Source organism: Triticum dicoccoides, chromosome 5B, assembly GCF_002162155.2.
Source record: "Triticum dicoccoides isolate Atlit2015 ecotype Zavitan chromosome 5B, WEW_v2.0, whole genome shotgun sequence".
NCBI lineage: Eukaryota > Viridiplantae > Streptophyta > Magnoliopsida > Poales > Poaceae > Triticum > Triticum dicoccoides.
In genome coordinates this window covers 145,866,476-145,893,717 of record NC_041389.1, presented here as the reverse complement: position 1 = coordinate 145,893,717, position 27,242 = coordinate 145,866,476, and the positions used below count along the sequence as shown (strand labels likewise).

General features: G+C 44.3%; 2 protein-coding genes across 2 annotated transcripts; one reads left to right on the top strand and one right to left on the bottom strand.

Moving 5' to 3' along the window:
* Positions 1-5,939: 5,939 nt before the first annotated feature.
* Positions 5,940-8,959, top strand: LOC119307904 (rho GTPase-activating protein 2-like). The gene is made up of 5 exons (XM_037584007.1): positions 5,940-6,581; positions 7,329-7,449; positions 7,534-7,653; positions 7,812-8,042; positions 8,174-8,959. Exons 1-5 carry the CDS (start codon positions 6,208-6,210, stop codon positions 8,678-8,680), a joined length of 1,353 nt encoding a protein of 450 aa, XP_037439904.1. The 5' UTR covers positions 5,940-6,207; the 3' UTR covers positions 8,681-8,959.
* Positions 8,960-9,245: 286 nt separating this feature from the next.
* LOC119307903 (VIN3-like protein 1) lies at positions 9,246-12,733 on the bottom strand. Its single transcript, XM_037584006.1, has 4 exons — positions 12,576-12,733; positions 11,389-12,037; positions 10,692-10,999; positions 9,246-10,595 (listed from the first exon to the last, which is right to left on the bottom strand). Exons 1-4 carry the CDS (start codon positions 12,616-12,618, stop codon positions 9,502-9,504), a joined length of 2,094 nt encoding a protein of 697 aa, XP_037439903.1. The 5' UTR covers positions 12,619-12,733; the 3' UTR covers positions 9,246-9,501.
* Positions 12,734-27,242: the final 14,509 nt, after the last annotated feature.

Genomic DNA, 27,242 nt, shown 5'->3' with positions numbered 1-27,242 from the left:
TTTATTTCTTTGTTGCTTTATTTATTTTATTTTGTTTCTACTTACAACAAAATACTTATTGTTGCTATTTTATTTTGTTTCCAGTTTTTTTGTTTTGTTTTCTGCATTATTTATTTTCTTTTGTTTTTTGCTTTATTTTTTAATTCTTTTTGCTTTTAGGTCAGCAAAATTATAAACTTTCTGTTAGTGCCATTAGTTTTAGAAAAATTATAACTTTCTGTTAGTGCCATTAGTTTTCAAATTTGAATAGTTAAATTTGAATTCTTTGAAATTTGTGTGAATCACAAGTTTGTGATTAACTTTACTAAAAAAATGAACATAGATGCGCCTATAGAGAAAATTCAACCTAAATTCATAATAAATTTCTATGAATTTCAGAGAAATTCACTATGAATTTAGGTCAAATTCCCTGTATAGGGGCATCTATTTTTACTTTGAGAGGAGCTCAACAAGGCAGAGAGGGACGGGCTTATAAACCGGTGTAAGCGCCCTTCAGTTGGCGAGGTGGGACTAAACTCTGAGTCCAACTTGGACCAACCCTTTAGTCCCGGTTTGTGGCCAAACCGGGACTAATGGTCATGGGCCAGGGGCGAGGCGCATGGGTCCCGGTTCATGCGTGGAACCGGGACCAAAAGGTCCAGACGAACCGGGACCAATGGCCCACATGGCTGCCCTCTTGAGAGTGTTCTTGGTGAGAACATAGTTGACAAGGAGCAAACCGGGATTAATGGTATTACGAGGGCCGAACCATAAGACATTAAAGCATTTCAAATGAACTCTGAAAAAGTTGAAAGTTGGCATGGTATCATAATTTCACCCACATAGCATGTGCATGTACAAAACGGACAATGGTATCATACTCGTCTGTTACAAAGTTGGCATGGTATCATCATAATAATTGCGGGAGAAAGTCTTCACTTTTTCTTCGCTTGTGTCATTTGCTTATTGCGCCGTAACCATGGATAATCTTCATCGTTTATCAGGATGCTTGGGTCAGCCTTGACTTTGAAGGGAGGAATTTCATGAAACTTTTCATAATCTTCAGACATGTCTGTCTTGCCCTCCACTCCCAAGATGTCCCTTTTTCTTGAAAGAACTATGTGGCACTTTGGCTCATCGTATGATGTATTCGCTTCCTTATCTTTTCCTTTTCTCGGTCTGGTAGACATGTCCTTCACATAGATAACCTGTGCCACATCATTGGCTAGGACAAACGGTTTGTCAGTGTACCCAAGATTTTTCAGATCCACTGTTGTCATTCCGTACTGTGGGTCTACCTGTACCCCGTCTCCTGACAGATTGACCCATTTGCACTTAAACAAAGGGACCTTAAAATCATGTTCGTAGTCAAGTTCCCATATGTCCACTATGTAACCATAATATGTGTCCTTTCCCCTCTCGGTTGTTGCATCAAAGCAGACATCGCTGTTTTTCTTGGTGCTCTTTTGATCTTGGTCAATCGTGTAAAATGTATTCCCATTCATCTCGTATCCTTTGTAAATCAATACAGTCAAAGATGGTCCCCTGGACAACAAGTACAGCTCATCACAAATAGTGTTGTCACCTCTGAGACGTGTTTCCAACCAACTGCTGAAAGTCCTGATGTGTTCACATGTAATCCAGTCGTCGCACTACTCCGGGTGTTTGGAGCGCAGACTGTTCTTGTGTTCATCGACATACGGGGTCACCAAGGTAGAGTTATGTAGAACTGTGTAGTGTGCTTGAGACTAAGAATATCCGTCCCTGCATATTACTGAGCCCCTTCCAAGCATGCCTTTTCCAGTCAGTCTCCCCACATACCGTGATTTAGGGAGACCTATCTTCTTAAGGCCAGGAATGAAGTCAACACAAAACCCGATGACATCCTCTGTTTGATGGCCCATGAAGATGCTTCCTTCTGGCCTAGCGCGGTTACAAACATATTTCTTTAGGACTCCCATGAACCTTTCAAAGGGGAACATATTGTGTAGAAATACGGGCCCCAGAATGACAATCTCATTGACTAGATGAACTAGGACGTGCGTCATGATATTGAAGAAGGATGGTGGGAACACCAGCTCGAAACTGACAAGACATTGCGCCACATCACTCCTTAGCTTTGGTACGATTTCTGGATCGATCACCTTCTGAGAGATTGCATTGAGGAATGCACATAGCTTCACAATGGCTAATCAGACGTTTTCCGGTAGAAGCCCCCTCAATGCAACCGGAAGCAGTTGCATCATAATCACGTGGCAGTCATGAGACTTTAGGTTCTGGAACTTTTCTCTGGCATATTTATTATTCCCTTTATATTCGACGAGAAGCCAGTCGGGACCTTCATACTGAGCAGGCATTCAAAGAAGATTTCTTTCTCTTCTTTCGTAAGAGCATAGCTGGCAGGACCTTCATACTGCTTCGGAGGCATGCCGTCTTTTTCGTGCAAACGTTGCAGGTCCTCCCATGCCTCAGGTGTATCTTTTTTCTTTCCATACACGCCCAAGAAGCCTAGCAGGTTCACGTAAAGGTTCTTCGTCACGTGCATCACGTTGATTGAAGAGCGGACCTCTAGGTCTTTCTAGTAGGGTAGGTCCCAAAATATAGATTTCTTCTTCCACATGGGTGCGTGTCCCTCAGCGTCATTCGGAATAGCTAGTGCGCTGGGACCCTTTCCAAAGATTACGTGTAAATCATTGACCATAGCAAGTACGTGATCACCGGTACGCATGGCGGGCTTCTTCCGGTGATCTGCCTCGCCTTTGAAATGCTTGCCTTTCTTTCGACATTGATGGTTGGTCGGAAGAAATCGACGATGGCCTAGGTACACATTCTTCTTGCAGCTTCCCAGGTATATACTATCGGTGTCAAGTAAACAGTGTGTGCATGCGTGTTATCCCTGTTTGTCTGTCCTGAAAGGTTACTAAGAGCGGGCCAATCGTTGATGGTCACGAACAGCAACACCTTTAGGTCAAATTCCTCCTGTTTGTGCTCATCCCATGTACGTACACCGTTTCCATTCCACAGCTGTAAAAGTTCTTCAACTAATGGCCTTGGGTACACATCAATGTCGTTGACGGGTTGCTTAGGGCCTTGGATGAGAACTGGCATCATAATGAACTTCTGCTTCATGCACATCCAAGGAGTAAGGTTATACATACATAGAGTCATGGGCCAGGTGCTGTGATTGCTTCTCTGCTCCCCGAAAGGATTAATGCCATCCGCGCTTAAAGCAAACCATACGTTCCTTGGGTCACTTGCAAACTCATCCTAGTACTTTCTCTCGATTTTTCTCCACTACGACCCATCAGCGGGTGCTCTCAACTTCCTGGTCTTTCTTACGGTCCTCTCTGTGCCATCGCATCAACTTGGCATGCTCTCCGTTTCTGAACAGACGTTTCAACCGTGGTATTATAGGAGCATACCGCATCACCTTCGCAGGAACCCTCTTCCTGGGGGGCTCACCGTCAACATCACCAGGGTCATCTCGTCTGATCCTATACTGTAATGCACCGCATACCGGGCATGCGTTCAGATCCTTGTACGCACCGCGGTAGAGGATGCAGTCATTAGGGCATGCATGTATCTTCTGCACCTCCAATCCTAGAGGGCATACGACCTTCTTTGTTGCGTATGTACTGTCGGGCAATTCATTATCCTTTGGAAGCTTCTTCTTCAATATTTTCAGTAGCTTCTCAAATCCTTTGTCAGGCACAACATTCTCTGCCTTCCACTGCAGCAATTCCAGTACGGTACCGAGCTTTGTGTTGCCATCTTCGCAATTGGGGTACAACCCTTTTTTGTGATCCTCTAACATGCGATCGAACTTCAGCTTCTCCTTTTGACTTTCGCATTGCGTCCTTGCATCAACAATGACCCGGTGGAGATCGTCATCATCGGGCACATCGTCTGGTCCCTCTTGATCTTCAGCAGCTTCGCCCGTTGCAGCATCATCATGCACATCGTCTGGTTCCTTTTGATGTTCAGTAGCATCACCGTATTTAGGGGGCACATAGTTGTCATCGTACTCTTCTTCTTCGCCGTCTTTCATCGTAACCCCTATTTCTCCGTGCCTCGTCCAAACATTACAGTGTGGCATGAAACCCTTGTAAAGCAGGTGGGCGTGAAGGATTTTCCGGTCAGAGTAAGACTTCGTATTCCCACATATAGGGCATGGATAACACATAAAACCATTCTGCTTGTTTGCCTCAGCCACTTCGAGAAAATCATGCATGCCCTTAATGTACTCGGAGGTGTGTCTGTCATCGTACATCCATTGCCGGTTCATCTGCGTGCATTATATATAATTAAGTGTGTCAAAAACCATTACAGAAAATCATGAATAGATAATTAAGTGACCAAATTAATAGAAGTTCATCATCACATTAAAACCAAAGTACATACATAGTTCTCATCTAACAACTGCAGAGCATCTAAATTAATTAAACCATACATTGAAACTATGTAAAACATTTCAATGCGAAAACAAATGCGATCATAATCGCAACCAAGGTAACAACTGATCCAACAGCATAATGATACCAAGCCTCAGTATGAATGGCATATTTTTTAATCTTTCTAATCTTCAAGCGCATTGCATCCATCTTGATCTTGTGATCATCGACGACATCCGCAACATGCAACTCCAATATCATCTTCTCCTCCTCAATTTTTCTTATTTTTCCTTCAAGAAATTGTTTTCTTCTTCAACTAAATTTAACCTCTCGACAATAGGGTCGGTTGGAATTTCCGGTTCAACAACCTCCTAGATAAATAAAATCTATGTCACGTTGGTCGGCATAATTGTCATAAACAATAAATGAACCAATAGTTATGAAAAGATAATATATACCACATCTGAATCATAGACAGGACGAGGGCCGACGGGGGCGGATACCAAAACCATCGCACTATATAAGATGCAATAATAAAAGTAAGAAAATAATACAAGTATCTATCTAAACATACAAGTAAGAATATTTTCCTTTAAGAAAGAAGATAAGAACAAGAGGCTCACCACGGTGGTGCCAGCGATGAGATCGACGCGAGTGATCGACGGCGGTGAAGACGGGGACGGCGCGTGATGGACCGCTAAACCTAGACAAATATTGAGGAAAATGAAGAAAGCTTAAGTAGTGTGGCTCGGGCATTCCATCGAACACCTTATGTGCATAGGAGGTGAGCTAGAGCACCACCAAGCCCTCTCCCCCTCGACGGCCAGAAAAAACAGAGCAGTGTGCTTTGCTCTTACACAAGGGAGTATATATAGGCACATCATTGGTCCCGGTTGGTGGCATGAACCGGGACTAAAGGGCAGCATTTAGCCCCGGTTCAAGCCACCAACCGGGACCAATGGTGGTCAAGCCACCAACCGGGACCAATGATGATGGGCCAGGAGCGAGGCCCATCGGTTAGTCCCACCAACCGGAACCAAAAGGTCCAGACGATCCGAAACCAATGACCCACGTGGCCCGACCGGCCCCCGGGGCTCACGAACCGGGTCCAATGCCCCATGGATTCCGGTTCTGAACTGAACCGGAACTAATGGGCTGACCCGGCCTGGATCTTTGCCCTCTTTTCTACTAGTGTTACCCTATAGTTTCAACTAGACAGCAACGAACAAGGGTCACCACCACCGTCCACCGGAGTATATTCAAGTAACACCAATGATGTTTAGATAAGGATGATGGAGTAACATCAATTCCAGCGTCCGTACGAGCGTTGAGGAAGCTGCAAACACCAGGTGGATTGTGTGCTTTTGAAGCAACAGATTTTTCTTCCGTTTTAAATGTGACGTGGAAAATGGCAAAGGACATCACGCCGCTTTTCAGTTCCTGCGGCCGGTCGGGTCAGAGTTTGAATCCTTCGCATACCCTTTTGCACGTCGCCCCTTCTGCGTTCAAAACTATTTACACTTGGCTCCTCCACACTCCTCCTTCCCCCCTCATTAATGCTTCTCTGAGCTCACCACCTCACCACCGCAGAGAGAAACAGAGAGAGAACGGCATTTTGTGCAGTTCCAACTTCCAAGAAGCGGAGAGAGAGAGGGGCTTGAGCTTCGATCTATGTGTCCGCAGCCGCGATTTCGAAAGGGAGTGCAAGAGGGGGAGGCGGCGAGTCCAAGATTTTAGTTGGAGTGAGGGGAGAAAGCTGCGCGGCGACGACGCCCATGCGCGCGAGCTCGGCCGCTGTGTGAGGAGGGGTGGTGGAAGCAACCCAGGAGGAGAGAGGATGACGGGGGTGGTGGTGGTCTCCACGGGGTGCAAGGGCGGAAGCGTGGGGAAGAAGAGGGGCGGCGGGGAGGAGGCGGAGGAGCGGGAGAGGCAGCAGCTGTCGGTGCTGGCGCTGCTGCTCGCGGCCGTGCGGAGGTCGGTGGTGGCTTGCCGGGTGGAGCGGGGGCCGGACCGCGTCGCCGGTGGCGGCGGCGGCTGCCGCTGGGGGGAGAACGACGAGGACGCGGCCGCCCCCGAGCTGGCGGAGATGGAGATCGGCTGGCCGACCGACGTCCGCCACGTCGCGCACGTCACCTTCGACCGCTTCCACGGCTTCCTCGGCCTCCCCGTCGAGTTCGAGGTGGAGATGCCTCCCCGCGTCCCCAGCGCCAGGTACCCTTCCTTCCATCCATGAGATCTCAATCAACCTTCCTAGCTTCCTTCAATGTTCGACAAGATATATATCTTCAGCTTCTGCAAACTGTCCCAAATTAAGGTTGAACATTTTGTGTGAAGTAGAGAAAAAAATCTACGGAGGTTGCTGATTTGGAACTCGGTCTTGAGCAACTCGTGCTGGTTGCTTGATGTGGGGGTCTGAGAATTGCTGTCATTTTTGTTAAAATTTCTTGACCTGTTCAAGCAACTTTACTTCCTGATAGGTAGATAGATCTGGAAATACGGCAGGAGTTTCTATTCGTATTAATTCAGAAGTCCCAGTAACGGTGGGTGCCTTTAATAGCTTCCTTTATAAAACCAAGACTTTAAATGATCTAGAATGTGTTTTGGTTCAGTGGGATGATAGAACAACTTTTCTGGAAATGTCATAAAGAATTTTGATTTTTAGCCAACTATGCTTCTTTTATTTCAGAATGTCTGTTATCATAAATTTGCCCTTCAAGATTCAATATGGACATGGAGTTTACAGGACGTCTAAAACTGATATTTAATATGCACATGGAATTAACTGCATGACTACAGAATGGTATTTAATGGTGACTTTGTCCAAGATTCCGTGTGCACATGGAATTAACTTGAACACTAAAATTGATATTCAGATATGACTTTGTCCAAGATTCTATATTTGAACGCAATTCACTCAACAAAGCGCAAACAAAGATGATTACAATTTTTTTCCTGCAGTGCGAGTGTTTTCGGTGTCTCAGCTGAATCAATGCAATGCACCTACGATGGTAAGGGAAACTCGGTCCCCACGATACTGCTGCTTATGCAGGAGAGGTTGTATGCTCAGGGGGGGCTAAAGGTCAGACATCATTAGTCATTAGTTGCTCCATACCAGAAGGCCTGAATCAGCATGAATTTACTCATCCGAGTTTTGTATCTTCAGGCTGAAGGGATCTTCCGCATAAACCCGGAGAATGACCAAGAAGAGCATGTGAGGGATCAACTGAACAAAGGAGTTGTTCCTGAGGACATTGATGTTCACTGCTTGGCAAGCCTCATTAAGGTACATTTGTCCTTCACTCGTATCAACATATGATGACACAATAAGGACAGTGTGTTCACACGATCGATAGACTGTAATCATAAGGCTACAATCAAATGTTAAATAAGGACTATTGGTTTTACAAGACGACATAACTACAACTTGTATGTATTGGTCAGGCATGGTTCAGGGAACTTCCTGAAGGTGTGCTGGATAGCCTCTCCCCGGAGCAGGTTCTGCAATGCAATTCTGAAGAGGAATTCCTAGAGCTTGTGACGCTACTGCGCCCCACTCCAGCTGCACTCCTCAATTGGGCTGTTGAGCTAATGGCTGATGTTGTGGAGGAGGAGGAGCTAAACAAGATGAATGCTAGAAACATAGCCATGGTATTTGCCCCCAACATGACTCAGGTAATCACTGCATTTAGTCTTCTTGCAGGGTAGCACATGTCTGTACTTACCTGACCTCCGGAAAAAGAAAAAACCAACTGGCAAGTTGCCCATTACTGCGGCTAATCTTTAAACTTCTTATTCAATTCTAGATGTCAGATCCTTTGACAGCCCTGATGCATGCTGTGCAAGTCATGAACTTTCTCAAAACATTGATCTTGAGGACGCTTCGAGAGCGTGATGATGTAGCTCCTGGAGATTACACTCCATACTCATCTCCAGCATCTTCCGGTCGGCATTCTGATGCCGAATACTATGGCAGTGAGCGGGAGATGATGGACAGAAGCTGTGAGCTGAGCGATATGCACAGCCAGATCAGCAAGTCCGGGGGGCAGGTGGATTATTTGGTGAGGTACAACACCTGTTTCGACAGCGAACAGGAAGGCGACCATCCCCTAACCGAAGCTGAAGAGGTATTCTTGGATCGGCTGGAAAGCCAACTCGAAGACGACAGACCAGAGGGAAGCACAAACAAGCAGCGCGAAGTAAGCTCCGAGATTGTGGAAATGGAGGACGATCAACCTGAACTGAAATCTGAAACCAAGGCACTGGAGGACATACATGAAGAAGAAGAAGAAGGTGCAGAGTTATTGAAATGATAAAGAGTCTTGTGTTCTTGGGCAGGTAGATCTTGTGGTTTTTACTCTCTGGTGGATTGAGTTTGTCAACATCTGGTTGAAATGTATTGCTTGTAGTGTCTGAACTTAACTCTGCTGGTGCTTTGATATGGCCATGTGGGTCATTCATATCTGTCCTGCCGTAGGACACCACCAGGATTCACTGCTGTATGGTCAAACAGTGTTGTATGGAAATGACTGCATTAGTGTGCACTCGATGTTATTCTATCTGTACAAAAAATCTTCTTTTATTTTTTCATATGTGACTTGATTTCTAATTGTTCATGGTGGTGTCTGCCAAAATATGGTGCTAACGAGACGCTAGAATTTAGCAGTGAGATGGCTTCAGTAACAGTTACTTTCATGTTCAACTTCATCCCACTCTCACCAGCGAAACACGTTGCTAAGTCTGAAATCGCAGTGAAAAATTTCAATATATATTCCTAAACAAAGAACACATTTTTGTTGTAGTGGAGGTGTAGAACTCGTCATCTGTAATAGTTACCTGATGTTACTTTTCCAGTTAACACAGAGTTACAGGCATCAATCAAGAGTTCAGAGTACAGCAATAAAACTAACCACACGTACATTTATCAGCGTTAGAAGTGATATTACAACGAAGTGGAAAACTGTGATATCCCAGTTACTTTCCCCTCGCAAGAGTATTATAAGAAATAATATCGATCATAAGAAATAATATCGATTAATGACATAGCTTAGTACACAAACCAGTGTTATGTTTCCCCTTGCAAAGAATATTGGATACTAGTATACTGGTGTTGTTTAGTATTTGCCTATCCAGATTAGTGCCATAGCTTAGTGCAGAAACCAGTCCTTGGCCTTTTACTGGCAACAATTTCTTCAAATGAATCCAGGAGCTGCCCTGCCAAACTACCGGGCTCATCAACGAGGGTGTGGATGAAGGTCAAGACAACCCTCCGCTCCTGCTCCGTCGATCTCAGGCTAAACCAGGTTAGGAATCTCATCCTAAATTCTTTCTCGATGTGGCCACAACATTCCAACCATCGAATAGTCTTCACACAGTACTCATAGTTATTATCTAGCTCACCTAACCTACGGGAGAAGTGCCTCTGTGAACCGATGACCAAATTGCCATCCTCTGCACAGGTTTCCTGCTCCAAGTCTGATGTCTGCTTCCGACTTTGTGATCGGGATTCCATTGCAGGTGCCTCGCCGACATGCCCCTTCGTGCAGGTCGCAAAATCACCACAGCCATTGGACTTCCTCAAATCATTCTTTCCTGAACTATACCCGTTCTCATTCCGGAGGCACTCTGTTGGCATGACTACCTCAGCGTTTAAATCTGGGACTGAGGTTTCATTAAGATCAAGTTTGCGTGAAACAACATGTGCAACTTGACCCTTCTCTAGTATCACTGAATCACTCTGATTGCAGGAATCTTCAATCTCATCTTTACAGAACTCACTGGGGAAACCATCCTCTTCCCATGCCCTCCGTAACACTTGACCCAGCTGGCGCACCTTGAAGCCTGATGACCTGCCATTTTGCCTCTTGACATTTCTCTTGGCAGTAGATGAGCAACCTTCTGCGCCGTGCTCTATATTCTTGTGCATGATCTCCACACTCCTTGTAAAGCACTTAGACTCGGAGTGGCCAAGTTCACCATCCTCAATAAATGAAATGATCCGAAAGGCATACTCCGTGCAGGGCTGCAGACTGGAAATCAATATCCTTCTTTGGTCTTTGGGGAAAATAACAGGCTCCCCAGTGGAAGGCGGTTCTCTGCTGTTCCAGTACCAAAGCTTGTAGCCTTTGATAGCATGATACTGCGAGGAAGCAGTTTCTTTCAGAACAATCACTAATGATGAAGCTGTAATATCTTCAAATCTAAACCTGCAGGCAGTAGGAAGTGTATCTGCACCATGAAAAGAAGTTTGTAAGATTCATAAAAGAATTAAGTTCCACATGAACCCACTAGAAAGAGGTAAAACTTAAAAAAAAAATGAAGTACCAATTTGTTTAGTTTCTGCTTGAGAGTTTGACTGCAGCCAGTCATCTGCCTTCTCCATTGCTAGAGAGCAAAGTTTCTGCACATCGGCAGCAACAGGAAGCCGGCCCACAATGCACCGGGCCATCTTAGAAGACCCATCAAGGGGACCAACCTCAGTTTCCAGCTTTGCCTTTGCATCCTGTACAATCTGATGCAGCTCTTTAAAACGGGTTGTGCCATCCAAAAGCCTATGACTTAGGTATATACGAGAACAAAGAATATCAACCCGACGAGCATCTTTAGCAACCGCTAGCTGCCTTTTCCAGAACCTGCTCAATCCAAAGGTACCATAAATAAGCAAAACTAAAAGGAAATAAACAGAAGGGTTCACTATAACAAAGCTCATGTCAATAAGGTATGGATAAAATCTACAACTGTCATACTTCTAATGTATGTTTCAGGCAAAACTAACAAATAGGTTAGCTGACGTTTGGAAATATCATGACTTAAATATTTAAAACCCAACGAAACCTATCATAGAAAAGTTCTGAGACAGCTAGCAAAAATGAGACGAAATCAACATCTCAACAATTGCAACCTTAACTGATAAAACCAGGAAAAATGCAACATAACAGAAACTGCAATGTAGAAAATGCATAGCAACATTCCCATACTGAAAATATATGCCAATGCATCAGCAAGAGGCCAAACTACTCACCCAAGTATTCCAATAACCTTCCCGCAGGCAGCACAGCAATAGTTACCATCTAGGTGCATAGATTGCCCAAGATCGATGCGCCCTGCCTTTCGGCGCTGGAGTGCGCACTCAACGTGGCAGGACGACTCACAGCAATCTGTGTCACCAGTCTCCGATGAGCAGACGAGCCAAAGGCTAGGATCTTTGTTGTCATCGAAAAGGTGACATATACAACACGAACACCGTTTACAGAATGTATTCTCTGAGGTAAGCACAGCTTTGCAGGCTGCATTTTTGCATATCCATGTGGAAGGAGGCTTTTTGTCTTGAAACATTTCGCTCTCACGAAGTTGAATAGGATGGCCCCCCTTTCTTGGCGGCTTTCTGAGAGCCTGAATACCAGTGAGGCTTGGACTATTGTTGTTATTTGAGAAGAGCTTCTTGGAATCGATGTTCTTGCACCTTTTTACGGTTGCTTCTCTTGGAATTTCTTCCACCGACTTGCATTTGGATACCACAGACTGTTTCTTTTCTGTACTAACACTAGCATCGTTTGATTCTTGTTCCGGAAAAAAATTCAATGGTTCCTGGGCATAGTCTGAGATGGTGTTGCTGTCATCAGCGGGTTTAATCTCTTCATGTTCGCTCGCATCACTAGAAGCATGTAAAGCTAGCAAGGGAAAAGACAAAGTAGAAAAAAGGAACAAAAACATTAGTATGGACAGAAAACAACAAATCTTATGAACTAAATACCACCCATCTCCCGGCAATTAAAAACTACTTGTAGATACTAGCATGGTTTCACTTGTTGAGCACTTGGAATATGCAATCCTTAGCCTAAACTCCCCGCCATTAAATATCACCTATCGCCCGACATGCTGCTAGTCAATTAATTAAACCGCTAAAAGAGGAAAGTGGTAACTAGTAAAACACGCGTGGCTAAGAAGAAAGCAAGCATCCATCCATGCTTGACTTGGCCCAGTACGCGGGTTCACACGCAGCATGGGACCCACCAACCAGGAAGCTAAGATCGAGCTTGCGCGCGCGCTCGCGGGAGAAGAATGATCGGATCGGATCGGATCGGATGGAATCACGCACGGATGCATTCAGGGGAGCTGAAAGCGTAGGATTCGGGTTTGATTGCTCACGGCGAAGAAGAAGAAGAAAAGGTAGCCTAATAAGCGAGCTGCTAGGTAGGGCCGGCTCACCCGCAGCGGCGAATCCGGACGGATCTCCTCCGGTCGACTTCATCCCCGTGGAGGGCCGCGGCCGCCGCAGTGGAGCGCGAGGGGAGAGCGGATGGTTCTGCTCCGGCCGGACGGCTGCTGCGGCTTTGGTGGAAGGAGAGGAGAGGAGGGTTTTGTTCCTCTCCCGGGATGGTGGTGCACGAGACCGACAAGACAGAGGGTGGAGGTGGGCCGGCCCGATCATTGGGCTTCCATCTCATCTTCCCGTAAGAATACGTTTTTTTTTTCTATTTCCAAATTTTGAGTTTTCCAAACGTTCAAGTTGAGAGATCCACTTTGCCACCCGTCAACAAAAAAAAAGATCCACTTTTCTCTATCTCTATCTTTACTTCTCTACTTACTTAAAAAGAAAGTAAGGTTCTCATTTCAACTTTTTTTCACCACCCCTTCGTTCAACCTTCCTTGTCAATCAACTTAATTTACTTATCTTCTAAACCAATTTCACTTTAATTTACTTACCAAACTTCTAATCGAAATATAAGGTAATTATCTCTATTTTTTTTAAAAGAACGTAAGGTTCCCATTTCACCTTTCTTTTCACTGCCCCTTCGTCCAACCTTCCTTGTCAATCAACTTAATTTACTTACCTTCTGAAGCAATTTTACTTTAATTTACTTACCAAACTTTTAAGCAAAATATAAGGTAATTCATGGCCAGAATTTGATGAACACTTATTTACACAATCACACTATTATGAATAGGTAAATCACAAGCTAAAATATTAGAATATTTATATCTCGTTACAACGCACGAGCAATGTTCTAGTAAATAAAAAAGGTGAGAGATTCACTCGGCCATTAGACCAATTCTAGCAAATTCGTCATATCGACGAGGACGATCGTCGTCCGCTATATAAAGCACGTTTCATATGAACTTGGAGGTTGTGACCACTCTATGCAAACACATAGCAGCCATAATTGGCTTCCATATCTTCTTTTCCGTCATTTTCTTCAATTTTGCAGGTGTAATTTAAGCTTAAATTAGACATATCAAACGCAAGTATCACATAAATAACTTAATAGAAACTTAAGTTAATCATAACTTCACCCCTCGCGACACCTATCAGATCGCTAAAGCAGACCGTGGTTTTTGACTCCAAGACCAAGGAAAAAAAGGTGCTGCCACATCTTTTTTGGGGGGTTCTACCAGAAAGAAACCGCAGTTGATCTGACCCCACGTCGTCCCTAGGGTGGCACGAGGGAACCATACTTGCTCCGCCGCCCCCCCCCCCCTTCCAGCATGTATCCCCATCCCACCACCGCCGGATGAGTCCGCCGGGCGTAGCCCGTGCTGGAGGACGACAACGGAGGGGCTCTTCGCGTGCGGCCGCCTCGGCTTGCGGCGTGAGCCCGTGGTGGTGGGAGGCTCGTCCTCAACGTCTCTGGCCGGTGTGGCTGCCTGGCTCAGTGTCCTCGTCCTCTCTCGGGTGATGGTCTGTCGGCTGCTCGTGGTTGCCTCGACGCGACGACATCCCGAGGTGTCAGATTTGGCCATGGCGGGCTCGGCCTGATCTGGCATGTCGGCTCCAGCCGACGGTGAGGTTGGTGGTCGGGCCAGTGGGTTCACAAGTCGGCGGCTCTAGGGTTCTCCCATCTTCGCCCGACAGCGTGAGGGTGCGGAGGTACGGTGGCTCCGGGCAAAAGCTAATGACGCGGCATCTTCGGATGTCGCTCTCCTCCTGGGGGCCTTCGTGGAGCTCTCCGACCTCCTCCTCTCTCGGGCCACTTTTTTCGGGTGAAAGCCTAGGTCCTTCAGTGCAGGGCCGGATTATGCGTTGATCCATGCTGCTTCCCCTCCTGAGGGTGTCGTCTTGAAGATCGTGATTCCCTGCGTGCTTTCGAGGAGTTGGACTTGCACGGCATCGCGACAGGTGGCCGGCGATGCGAGAGGTGCTAACTGGAGGGCCCAGAGGTGGAGCGGTGTTACCTCCTTCGCATCTATCTACTACTTAAAAATAACGTAAGGTTCCAATTTCACCTTTTTTTTCACCACCCATTCGTCCAACGTTCCTTGTATGATAGTCAATCAACTTAATTTACCTACCTTCTGAACTAATTTCATTTTAATTTACATACCAAACTTCTGATCAAAATATAAGGTAATTCATGGGCAGAATTTGATGAACATTCATTTAAACAATCACACTATTATGAACAGGTAAATCACAAGCCAACGTACTAGAATATTTATATCCCCTTGCAATGCACAGGCATTGTTCTAGTAAATAAAAAGGTGAGAGATCCACTCGACCATTAGACCAATTCTAGCAAATTCGTCATATCGACGAGGAGGATCGTCGTCCGCTATATAAAGCGCGTTTCATATGACCTTGGAGGTTGTGACCACTCTATGCAAACATATAGCAGCCATAACTGGCTTCCATATCTTTTTGTCATTTTTTTTAAATTCTACTACTTAAAAATAACATAAGATTCTCATTTCACCTTTCTTTTCATCATCCATTCGTTCAACGTTCCTTGTATGATAGTCAATCAACTTAATTTACTTATGAACCAATTTCACTTTATTTTACTTACCAAACTTTTGATCAAACTATAAGATATTTCATGGGCAGAATTTGATGAACATTTATTTACACAATTGCACTATTATGAATAGGTAAATCACAAGCTAACGTACTAGAATATTTATATCCCGTTGCAACGCACGGGCATTATTCTAGTAAATAAAAAGGTGAGAGATCCACTCGACCATTAGACCAATTCTAACAAGTTCGTCATATCGACGAGGATGATCGTCGTCCGCTATATAAAGTATGTTTCATATGAACTTGGAGTTTGTGACCACTCTATGCAAACACATAGCAGCCATAACTGGCTTCCATATCTTTTTTTCGTCATTTTCTTCAATTTTGCAGGTGTAATTTAAGATTAAATTAGACATTTCAAACGCATGTATCACATAAATAACTTAATAGAAATGTAACTTAATCCTAACATCACCCCTCACCACAGCTATCAGATCGCTAAAGCGGACCGTGGTTTTCGACTCCAAGACCAAGGAAAAAAGGTGATGCCACATCTTTTTTTTGGGGAGGGGAGGGGGGTCTACCTGAAAGAAACCACAGTTGATCTGACCCTGCGTTACCCCTAGGGTGGCTCGAGGGAACCATACCTGCTCTGCCGCGGCCCCCCCTCCAGCACTGCTGCCCCTCCCGCCACCGCCAGATGAGTCCGTCGGGCGAAGCCCATGTCGGAGGACGGAGGTGGAGGGGCACTTCGCGCGCGTGGCTGCCTCGGCTTGCGGAGTGAGCCCGTGGTGGTGGGAGGCTCGTCCTCTGCGTCTCCGGCACATGTGGCGGTGCCCGGCTCGACGTCCTCGTCCTCTCTCGGGTGATGGTCTGTTGGCTGCTCGTGACTGCCTCGACGCAACAGTGATACGTCTCCAACGTATCTATAATTTTTTATTGTTCCATGCTATTATATTACTTGTTTTGGATGTTTATGGGCTTTACTCTACACTTTTATATCATTTTTGGGACTAACCTACTAACCGGAGGCCCAGCCCAAATTGCTATTTTTTTTTGCCTATTTCAGTGTTTCGAAGGAAAGGAATATCAAACGGAGTCCAAACAGAATGAAACCTTCGGGAGTGATCTTTTTGGAACAAACGTGATCCAGGGGACTTGGAGTGGACGTCAAGCAACAGAGGAGGCGGCCACAAGGGTGCCCGGCGCGCCCCCTGGTGGTGGGCGCGCCCCCCACCCTCGTGGGCCCTCGAGTGTCCACCGACCTACTTCTTCCTCCTATATGTATCCACGGACCCCGAAAACATCCAGTGGCACCACGAAAAACTATTTCCATCGCCGCAACCTTCTGTATCCGCGAGATCCCATCTTGGAGCCTTCGCCGACACTCTGCCGGAGGGGGAATCGACCATGGAGGGCCTCTACATCATCTCCAAGGCCTCTCCGATGAGTTGTGAGTAGTTTACGACAGACCTTCGGGTCCATAGTTATTAGCTAGATGGCTTCTTCTCTCTCTTTGAATCTCAATACAAAGTTCTCCTCGATCTTCTTAGAGATCTATTCTATGTAACTCTCTTTGCGATGTGTTTGTCGAGATCCGATGAATTGTGGGTTTATGATCAAGTTTATCTATGAGAAATATTTGAATCTCCTCTGAATTCTTTTATGTGTGATTAAGTTATCTTTGCAAGTCTCTTCGAATTATCAGTTTGGTTTGGCCTACTAGATTGATCTTTCTTGCAATGGGAGAAGTTCTTAGCTTTGGGTTCAATCTTGCGGTGTCCTTTCCCAGTGACAGCAGGTGCAGCAAGGCACGTATTGTATTGTTGCCATCGAGGATAAAAAGATGGGGTTCATATCATATTGCATGAGTTTATCCCTCTACATCATGTCATCTTTCTTAATGCGTTACTCTGTTCTTCATGAACTTAATACTCTAGATGTAGGCAGGAGTCGGTCGATGTGTGGAGTAATAGTAGTAGATGCAGAATCGTTTCGATCTACTTGTCATGGACGTGATGCCTATATACATGAGCATGCCTAGATAATCTCATAATTATGCGCTTTTCTATCAATTGCTCGACAGTAATTTGTTCACCCACTGTAATACTTATGCTATTTGATTGAAGCCACTAGTGAAACCTATGACCCCTGGGTCTATATTTTATCATATAAGTTTTCCATCTACTTTTATTTGCATCTTTTATTTTCCAAACTATATCATAAAAATACCAAAAATATCTATCTTATCATATTATCTCTATCAGATCTTACTTTTGCAAGTGGCCGTGAAGGGATTGACAACCCCTTTATTGCGTTGGTGAGAGGTTCTTGTTTGTTTGTGTAGGTGCGTGGGACTTTTAAGGAGCCTCCTACTGGATTGATACCTTGGTTCTCAAAAACTAAGGGAAATACTTATGCTACTTTGCTGCATCACCCTTTCCTCTTCAAGGAAAACCAACGCAAGCTCAAGACGTAGCAAGAAGGATTTCTAGCGCCATTGCCGGGGAGGTCTTCGCTCAAGTCAAGACATACCAAGTACCCATCACAAACTCATCTCCCTCGCATTACATTATTTGCCATTTGCCTCTCGTTTTCCTCTCCCCCACTTCACCCTTGCCGTTTTATTCGCCCTCTCTTTCCCAATCTCCTCTCTCTTTCGCTTGCCTTTTTGTTTGCTTGTGTGTTGGATTGCTTGTCACGATGGCGCAAGATAATACCAAATTGTGTGACTTTTCCAATACCAATAATAATGATTTCCTTAGCACTCTGATTGCTCCTCTTAATGATGTTGAATCTTGTGAAATCAATGCTGCTTTGTTGAATCTTGTTATGAAAGATCAATTCTCTGGCCTTCCTAGTGAAGATGTTGTTACTCATCTAAACAACTTTGTTGATTTGTGTGATATGCAAAATAAGAAAGATACGGATAATGATATTGTTAAATTGAAGTTATTTCTGTTTTCACTTAGAGATCGTGCTAAAACTTGGTTTTCGTCTTTGCCTAAGAATAGTATTGATTCATGGAATAAGTGCAAAGATGCTTTTATCTCTAAGTATTTTCCTCCCGCTAAGATCATCTCTCTTAGGAATGATATTATGAATTTTAAACAACTTGATCATGAGCATGTTGCCCAATCTTGGGAAAGAATGAAATTGATGATTCGCAGTTGCCCTACTCATGGTTTGAACTTATGGATGATCATACAAAATTTTTATGCCGGATTGAATTTTGCTTCTAGAAATCTTTTAGATTCGGCCACGGGAGGCACTTTTATGGAAATAAATCTAGAGAAGCTACTAAACTCCTAGATAATATTATGGCTAATTATTCTCAATGGCACACCGAAAGATCTACTAGTAAAAAAGTGCATGCTATAGAAGAAATTAATGTTTTGAGTGGAAAGATGGATGAACTTATGAAATTGTTTGCTACTAAGAGTGCTCCTATTGATCCTAATGATATGCCTTTGTCTACTTTGATGGAGAATAACAATGAATCTATGGATGTGAATTTTTTTGGTAGGAATAATTTTGGTAACAATGCTTACAGAGGAAACTTTAATCCCAAACCGTTCCCTAGTAATTCCTCTAATAATTATGGTAATTCCTACAACAACTCTTATGGAAATTTTAATAAGATGCCCTCTGATTTTGAGAATAGCATTAAAGAATTTATGATCTCTCAAAAGAATTTTAATGCTTTGCTTGAAGAAAAGTTGCTTAAAGTTGATGATTTGGCTAGGAACGTTGATAGGCTTTCGCTTGATGTTGATTCTTTGAAACTTAGATCTATTCCACCTAAGCATGATATCAATGAGTCTCTCAAATCCATGAGAATTTCTATTGATGAGTGCAAAGAAAGAACCGCTAGGTTGCGTGCTAAGAAAGATTGCTTTGTAAAAGCGTGTTCTTCTAGTTTCCATGAAAATAATGATGAAGATCTAAACGTTATTGATGTATCCCCTATTAATTCTTTGTTTTGCAATATGGATCTTGATAATGATGGGACTGGAGATGAGTCAACTTTAGTTAAAAGGCGTCCCAATAATTCAGAGTTTTTAGATCTTGATGCTAAAATTGGTAAAAGTGGGATTGGAGAGGTCAAGACTAAATATCATTGAACCCACTATCTTGGATTTCAAGGGATTTAATTATGATAATTGTTGTTTAATAGATTGTGCTTATAATCAAAATAAAGGTTTTACCAAACATATTGTTGATGCCTTGATGCAATCTTATGAGGAAAAACTTAATTTGGAAGTTTCTATACCTAGAAAACTTTATGATGAGTGGGAACCTACTATAAAGATTAAAATTAAAGATCACGAGTGCTATGCTTTGTGTGATTTGGGTGCTAGTGTTTCCACGATTCCAAAAACTTTATGTGATATTTTAGGTTTCCATGATCTTGATGATTGCTCTTTAAATTTGCACCTTGCGGATTCCACCGTTAAGAAACCTATGGGAAGGATCAATAATGTTATTATTGTTGCAAATAGGAATTATGTGCCCGTAGATTTTATCGTTCTTGATATAGATTGCAATCTTTCATGTCCTATTATTCTTGGTAGACCTTTCCTTAGAACGATTGGTGCAATTATTGATATGAAGGAAGGGAATATTAGATTCCAATTTCCATTAAGGAAGGGCATGGAACACTTCCCTAGAAAGAAAGTTAAATTACCTTATGAATCTATCATGCGAGCTACTTATGAATTGAATGCCAAAGATGACACTACTTAGATCTATCCTCGATTTTATGCCTAGCTTGGGGCGTTAAACAATAGTGCTAGTTGGGAGGCAACCCAATTTTATTTTTGTTTCTTGTTTTTTGCTTCTGTTTAGTAATAAATATTTCATCTAGCTTCTGTTTATATGTGTTTACATGTTTTAAGTAATGTTTGTGCCAAGTAGAACCTATAGGATAACCTACAGTGATAGTTAATTTGATTCTGCTGAAAAATAGAAACTTTGCGCGCACGAAAATAATTTTAGTAATTCACATAAACGTGCTTTTGCGTTGATTCTTTTTGCTGTAGATCAATAGAAATTGCCCAGGACTTCCTATTTTGGTAGGGTTTTTAGAGTTCCAGAAGTATTCTAAAGTTACAGATTTCTACAGACTGTTCTGTTTTTGACAAATTCTGTTTTTCGTGTGTTGTTTGCTTATTTTGATGCATCTATGGCTAGTATCGGTGGGTATGAACCATAGAGAAGTTGGAATACAGTAGGTTTAACACCAATATAAATAAAGAATGAGTTCATTACAGTACCTTATGTGGTGGTTTTTCTTTCTTGCACTAACGGAGCTTATGAGATTTCCTGTTGAGTTTTCTGTTGTGAAGTTTTCAAGTTTTGGGTAAAGATTTGATGGACTATGGAATAAGGAGTGGAAAGAGCCTAAGCTTGGGGATGATCATGGCACCCCAAGATATTCAAGTATAACCAAAAGCCTAAGCTTGGGGATGCCTCGGAAGGCATCCCCTCTTTCGTCTTCGTCTATCGGCAACTTTACTTGGAGCTATATTTTTATTCACCACATGATATGTGTTTTGCTTGGAGCGTGATGTATGATATGAGTCTTTGCTTTTTAAATTTCCACAATCATCCTTGCTGTACACACCTTTTGGGAGAAACCCACATGATTTAGAATTTATTAGAATACACTATGTGCTTCACGTATATCTTTTGAGCTAGATAGTTTTGCTCTATGTGCTTCACTTATATTTTCTAGAGCACGGCGGTGGCTTTATTTTGAAGAAATTGTTGATCTCTCATGCTTCACTTATATTATTTTGAGATTCTTTTAGAACATCATGGTATTTTCTATGGTTATAAATTTGGTCCTAGAATGATGAGCATCCAAGTTGGGTATAATAAAAACTATCATAGAAAGTGCATAAAACACTATGATCAATTTGATGCTTGATAATTGTTTTGAGATATAAATGTGGTAATGTTAGAGTCATGCTAGTTGGGTAATTATGAAATTGAGAAATACTTGTGTTGAAGTTGGCAAGTCCCATAGCATGCACGTATGGTAAAAGTTATGTGACAAATTTGTTGCATGGGATGCTCTTTTAATTGTCTTCCTTATGAGTGGAGGTCGGGATTGCGCGATGGTTAACTCCTACCAACCCTTCCCCTAGGAGCATGCGCAGTAGTAATTTGCTTCGAGGGCAAGTAGACTTTTGTAATAAGTATATGAGTTCCTTATGACTAATGTGAGTCCATGGATATACGCACACTCACCCTTCCACTTTGCTAGCCTCTATTATGCCGCGCAACCTTCGTCGGTATTATGCACCCATTATTTACCTTCCTCAAAACAGCCACCATACCTACCTATTATGGCATTTCCATAGCCATTCTGAGATATATTGCCATGCAACTTTCCACCGTTCCGTTTATTATGACATGCTCCATCATTGTCATATTGCTCTTTGCATGATCATGTAGTTGACATCGTATTTGTGGCAAGGCCACCTTCATAATTTTTCATACATGTCACTATTGATTCATTGCATATCCCGTTACACCGTCGGAGGCATTCACACAGAGTCATATTTTGTTCTAAGTATTGAGTTGTAATTCTTGAGTTGTAAATCAAGAAAAGTGTGATGATCTTCATTATTAGAGCGTTGTCCCAAGTGAGGAAAGGATGATGAAGACTATGATTCCCTCACAAATCGGGATGAGACTTCGGACTTTATAAAAAAAAGAGGCCAAAGAAGCCCACCAAAAAATTGAGAGAAAAGAGAGAAGGGACAATGCTTCAAAATAGCACCATGATCTTCATGATAGAGAGTCTCCTATGTTGTCACTTTCATATACTAGTGGGAATTTTTCATTATAGAACTTAGCTTGTATATTCCAATGATGGGCTTCCTCAAAATGCCCTAGGTCTTCGTGAGCAAGCAAGTTGGATGCACACCCACTTAGTTTCTTTTGTTGAGCTTTCATATATTTATAGCTCTAGTGCATCCGTTGCATGGCAATCCATACTCACTCACATTGATATCTATTAATGTGCATATCCATAGCCCGTTGATACGCCTAGTTGATGTGAGACTATCTTCTCCCTTTTTGTCTTCACAACCACCATATACCACATATAGTGCTATGTCCATGGCTTGCTCTCATGTATTGCGTAAGAGTTGAAAAAGTTGAAGCACATTAAAAAGTATGAACGAATTGCTTGGCTGAAACCGGGGTTGTGCATGATGGGAATATTTTATGTAGTGAAAATGAAGCATGGCCTAACTATATGATTTTGTAGGGATAAGCTTTCTTTGGCTATGCTATTTTGATAAGACATGGTTATTTGTTAGTATGCTTCAAGTATTACTATTTTTATGTTTTATAAGCTTTTATCTTGAATCATTTGGATCTGAACAATCATGCCACAATAAAGAAAATTACATTGAGAATTATGCTAGGTAGCATTCCACATCAAAAATTCTGTTTTTATCATTTACCTACTCGAGGACGAGCAGGGATTAAGCTTGGGGATGCTTGATACGTCTCCAACGTATCTATATTTTTTGATTGTTTCATGCTATTATATTACTTGTTTTGGATGTTTATGGGCTTTACTCTACACTTTTATATCATTTTTGGGACTAACCTACTAACCAGAGGCCCAGCCCAAATTGTTGTTTTTTGCCTATTTCAGTGTTTCGAAGGAAAGGAATATCAAATGGAGTCCAAACAGAATGAAATGTTCGGGAGCGATCTTTTTGGAACAAACATGATCCAGGGGACTTGGAGTGGACGTCAAGCAATAGAGGAGGCGGCCACGAGGGTGCCCGGCGTGCCCCCCACCCTCGTGGGCCCCTCGAGCGTCCATCGACCTACTTCTTCCTCCTATATATATCCACGAACCCCGAAAACATCCAGGGGCACCACGAAAAACTATTTCCACCTCCGCAACCTTCTGTATCCGCGAGATCCCATCTTGGAGCCTTCGCAGGCGCTCCGCCAGAGGGGGAATCGACCACGGAGGGCCTCTACATCATCTCCAAGGCCTCTCCGATGAGTTGTGAGTAGTTTACCACAGACCTTCGGGTCCATACTTATTAGCTAGATGGATTCTTCTCTCTCTTTGAATCTCAATACAAAGTTTTCCTCGATCTTCTTGGAGATCTATCCGATGTAACTCTTTTTGCGGTGTGTTTGTCGAGATCCGATGAATTGTGGGTTTATGATCAAGTTTATCTATGAGAAATATTTGAATCTCCTCTGAATTCTTTTATATGTGATTAAGTTATCTTTGTCTCTTCGAATTATAAGTTTGGTTTGGCCTACTAGATTGATCTTTCTTGCAATGGGAGAAGTGCTTAGCTTTGGGTTCAATCTTGCGGTGTCCTTTCCTAGTGACAGGAGGGGCAGCAAGGCATGTATTGTATTGTTGCCATCGAGGATAAAAAGATGGTGTTTATATTATATTGCATGAGTTTATCCCTCTACATCATGTCATCTTTCTTAATGCGTTACTCTGTTCTTCATGAACTTAATACTCTAGATGCAGGCTGGAGTCGGTCGATGTGTGGAGTAATAGTAAGATGCAGAATCGTTTCGATCTACTTGTCACAGACGTGATGCCTATATACATGATCATGCCTAGATAATCTCATAATTATGCGCTTTTCTATCAATTGCTCGACAGTAATTTGTTCACCCACCGTAATACTTATGCTATCTTGAGAGAAGCCACTAGTGAAACCTATGGCCCCCGGGTCTATATTTTATCATATAAGTTTTCCATCTACTTTTATTTGCATCTTTTATTTTCCATTCTATATCATAAAAATACCAAAAATATTTATCTTATCGTATTATCTCTATCAGATCTTACTTTCGCAAGTGGTCGTGAAGGGATTGACAACCCCTTTATTGCGTTGGTTGCGAGGTTCTTGTTTGTTTGTGTAGGTGCGTGGGACTTTTGAGGAGCCTCCTACTAGATTGATACCTTGGTTCTCAAAAACTGAGGGAAATACTTACGCTACTTTGCTGCATCACCCTTTCCTCTTCAAGGAAAACCAACGCAAGCTCAAGACGTAGCAAACAGCGCCCCAAGGTGTCAGATCTGGCCACGACGGGCTTGGCTCGATCTGGCCCATTGGCTCCGGCAGACAGTGAGGTTGGTGGTCCTACATGGTGATGGCCCCGTCTTCGCGCAGGAGGTGCTTGGGCCAGTGGGTTCGCAAGCCGGTGGCGTTGGGGTTCCCCCATCTTCGCCCGACAGTGTGAGGGTGCGGAGGTACAGTGGCTCTGGCCAAAAGTCGATGGTGCGGCGTCTATGGATGTCGCTCTTCTCCTAGGGGGCATCGTGGAGCTCTCCGACCTCCTCCGCTCTCGGGTCACTTTCTTCGGGTGAAATCCTAAGTCCTTCGCTGTAGGGCCAGACGATGGCGTGGGTCCACGTCTCTTCCCCTCCTGAGGGTGTCGTCTTGAAGATCGTGATTCCCTACGTGCTTTCACGGAGATGGACTTGCACGGCATCGCGGCAGGTGGCTGGCGATGCAAGAGGTGCTGACTAGAGAGGCCCAGAGGTGGAGCGGTGTTACCTCCTTCGCATCAACGACTGCGGATCTCAGTGGCGTGGCGCTGTGCAGTCTCGGCATCCAATGCGTGTAGACAGACTCGCGCAGGAGGATGGCGCTGTCTGGCGTCGTGGTAACGTCGATGGCAAGCTTGTTAAAGTCGATGCGTCATTAAATGCTCTGAAGATGGATCAATGGAAGAAGGTGGCAGACGCCTCTGAGAGTGCACTGAACCAGCGTGTGCCCCAGACCCGGCAATGTGGCTTGGTTGGGGCCTCCAGTTTTAGATGTTAGGCTTTGCTGCGAGGTTTGTTTTGTATTTAGCTAGGACTATCAGCACCCCTTCATCAAGTGGATAGGAGCGACAAATGTTGTCAAGATGGTGGTGAGGGAGTCCTGGACTAAGGGCTCCTTGGACAACCGGACTATATACTTTGGTTGGACTGTTGGACTATGAAGATACAAGATAAGAAGACTTCATCCCATGTCCGGATGGGACTCTCCTTGGCGTGGAAGGCAAGCTTGGTGATTCGGATATGTAGATTCCTTTCTCTGTAACCGACTTTGTACAACCCTAGTCCCCCCCGGTGTCTATATAAACCAGAGGGTTTAGACTTCTAGGGTTACTCCACAACAATCATAATCTCATAGGCTAGACTTCTAGGGTTTAGCCATTACAATCTCATGGTAGATCAACTCTTGTAATACTCATATTCATCAAGGTCAATCAAGCAGGAAGTAGGGTATTACCTCCATAGAGAGGGCCTGAACCTGGGTAAACATCATGTTCCCCGCCTCCTGTTATCATTAGCCTTAGACACACAGTTCGGGACCCCCTACCTGAGATCCGCCGGTTTTGACACCGACATTGGTGCTTTCATTAAGAGTTCCGCCGTGTCGTCGAAAATAGGCTTGATGGCTCCATCAATCATCAACAATAAAGCGGTCCAGGGGAAGATCTTCCTCCCCGGACAGATCTTCGTATTCGGCGGCTTCGCACTACGGGCCAACTCGTTTGGCCATCTGGAGCAGATCGATAGCTACGCCCCTGGCCATTAGGTCAGATTTGGAAGCCTGAATTTCGTGGCCGATACCCGCGGAGACTTGATCTTCGATGGATTCGAGCCCATAACGGTTGTCCTCGGCCACCGCGATGAACACGACCTAGATCTATCATCTGGCCACATACAGGAGATAGCGCCTGTAACCGTCCAGGGCCTAGAGCCGGAGCGAACTGCTGCGTCCAAAGACGGGAAGCTCAACCCCGCCGCGGAGGACACAAACTCAGCGGCGATCGAGCTGCACACAAACCCAACATCAGGCTGGCCTGGTGTTATCAGAACCTCGGACTCGTCTCCGGTTATAGGCTTCGGACCGCGTGCATCCGCGTCCCTCAAACCTAATTGGGCGTCGGTCTTAGAGTTCAGCTCCGCAGACATCTTCCAGCACTCGCCTTTTGGCGACGTGTTAAACTCATTGAAATCCCTCTCCTTGTCGGGGGACTCTTGGCCGAACTATGTCCGGCTTGAGTGGGAAACGGACGACCAAGAGTTTCGTACCCCACCCACCACCCACTTCATTGCCACTATCGAGGACTTAACCGACACACTCGATTACGGCTCCGAAGACATCGACGGTACAAAAACCACCACCTTTAGGGCAGTGGACAGCTACATCGTCATACGATATATACATGGTGGACACACCAAGGGAGAATATGGCCAACGACAATAACAGCATGCCTGTCAATGAACCTCCTAAACGCCGGCGTCCCAAACGCCGACCTCAATCCGGCAAAAAGAAGAACAACAACATTGTCACAGACGATGATGACAATTTGAACCAAGCCGAAGACCCCGCAGACCCAGCGTTGGAGCAGGGTGTGCGAGAGGACGACAAACATAGTCGGGAGATGTTGTCCGACCACAGTGACGCCGAAGATAGCAATTACCAACCTGTCTCTAAAGAAGAGATCAGCCTGGGCGACGACGAATTCATCATCCCAGAAGAACCATTAGAACAAGAACGCCTCCATCAAAGGCTTATCGCCACTGCAAGGAGCCTGAAGAAGCAGAAGCAGCGGCTTAAAGCCACACAGGATACGCTCAATGACAGATGGAACGAAGTGCTAGACCCTGAGGAAAAATACGGTGGTAATCGCCAACAAAGAGCTATCCCAAACGTAAGCTGCTGCCTGAATTCGACGACGAGGCTATCGTGCCTATACCGCCAAATAACAATACGGCCAACTGGCCGGACCGACCACCTCACAGTCGCGACAGAGCGGCTAGCAATGCCGTACACAAGCCTGCGCCCCCTCCCCTCAAAGGAAGGAAGGCTGCGGCCAAGGACCAGAAACATGATTTACGTGAGGACCTGGACAAAAAAGCTGGCAAAACCAGATCCATCTATGGATCCAGGGAACGTGCCCCCACAAGGGATCACAATTATCAAACAAAGCAGGCCGGCCACTTACCAGTTTGGAACCAGTACCGACCAATACAACCGTCAGACCCAATCCACGACACAGTCAGATATAGGGGTGCTGCACACCCCCTGTGCTTCACCGATGAGGTGCTGGAACATGATTTT

Bases quoted from the DNA above. Each gene is read 5' to 3' on its own strand.
- LOC119307904 (XM_037584007.1), top strand. From the start codon at position 6,208: ATGACGGGGGTGGTGGTGGTCTCCACGGGGTGCAAGGGCGGAAGCGTG. The intron at 7,450-7,533 runs GTCAGACATCAT...TTGTATCTTCAG, and splicing joins ATGCTCAGGGGGGGCTAAAG to GCTGAAGGGATCTTCCGCAT. The intron at 8,043-8,173 runs GTAATCACTGCA...ATTCAATTCTAG, and splicing joins TTGCCCCCAACATGACTCAG to ATGTCAGATCCTTTGACAGC.
- LOC119307903 (XM_037584006.1), bottom strand. From the start codon at position 12,618: ATGAAGTCGACCGGAGGAGATCCGTCCGGATTCGCCGCTGCGG. The intron at 12,038-12,575 runs GTGAGCCGGCCC...TTCCCTTGCTAG, and splicing joins GTCCGGATTCGCCGCTGCGG to CTTTACATGCTTCTAGTGAT. The intron at 11,000-11,388 runs GTGAGTAGTTTG...TGGATTGAGCAG, and splicing joins AAGGTTATTGGAATACTTGG to GTTCTGGAAAAGGCAGCTAG.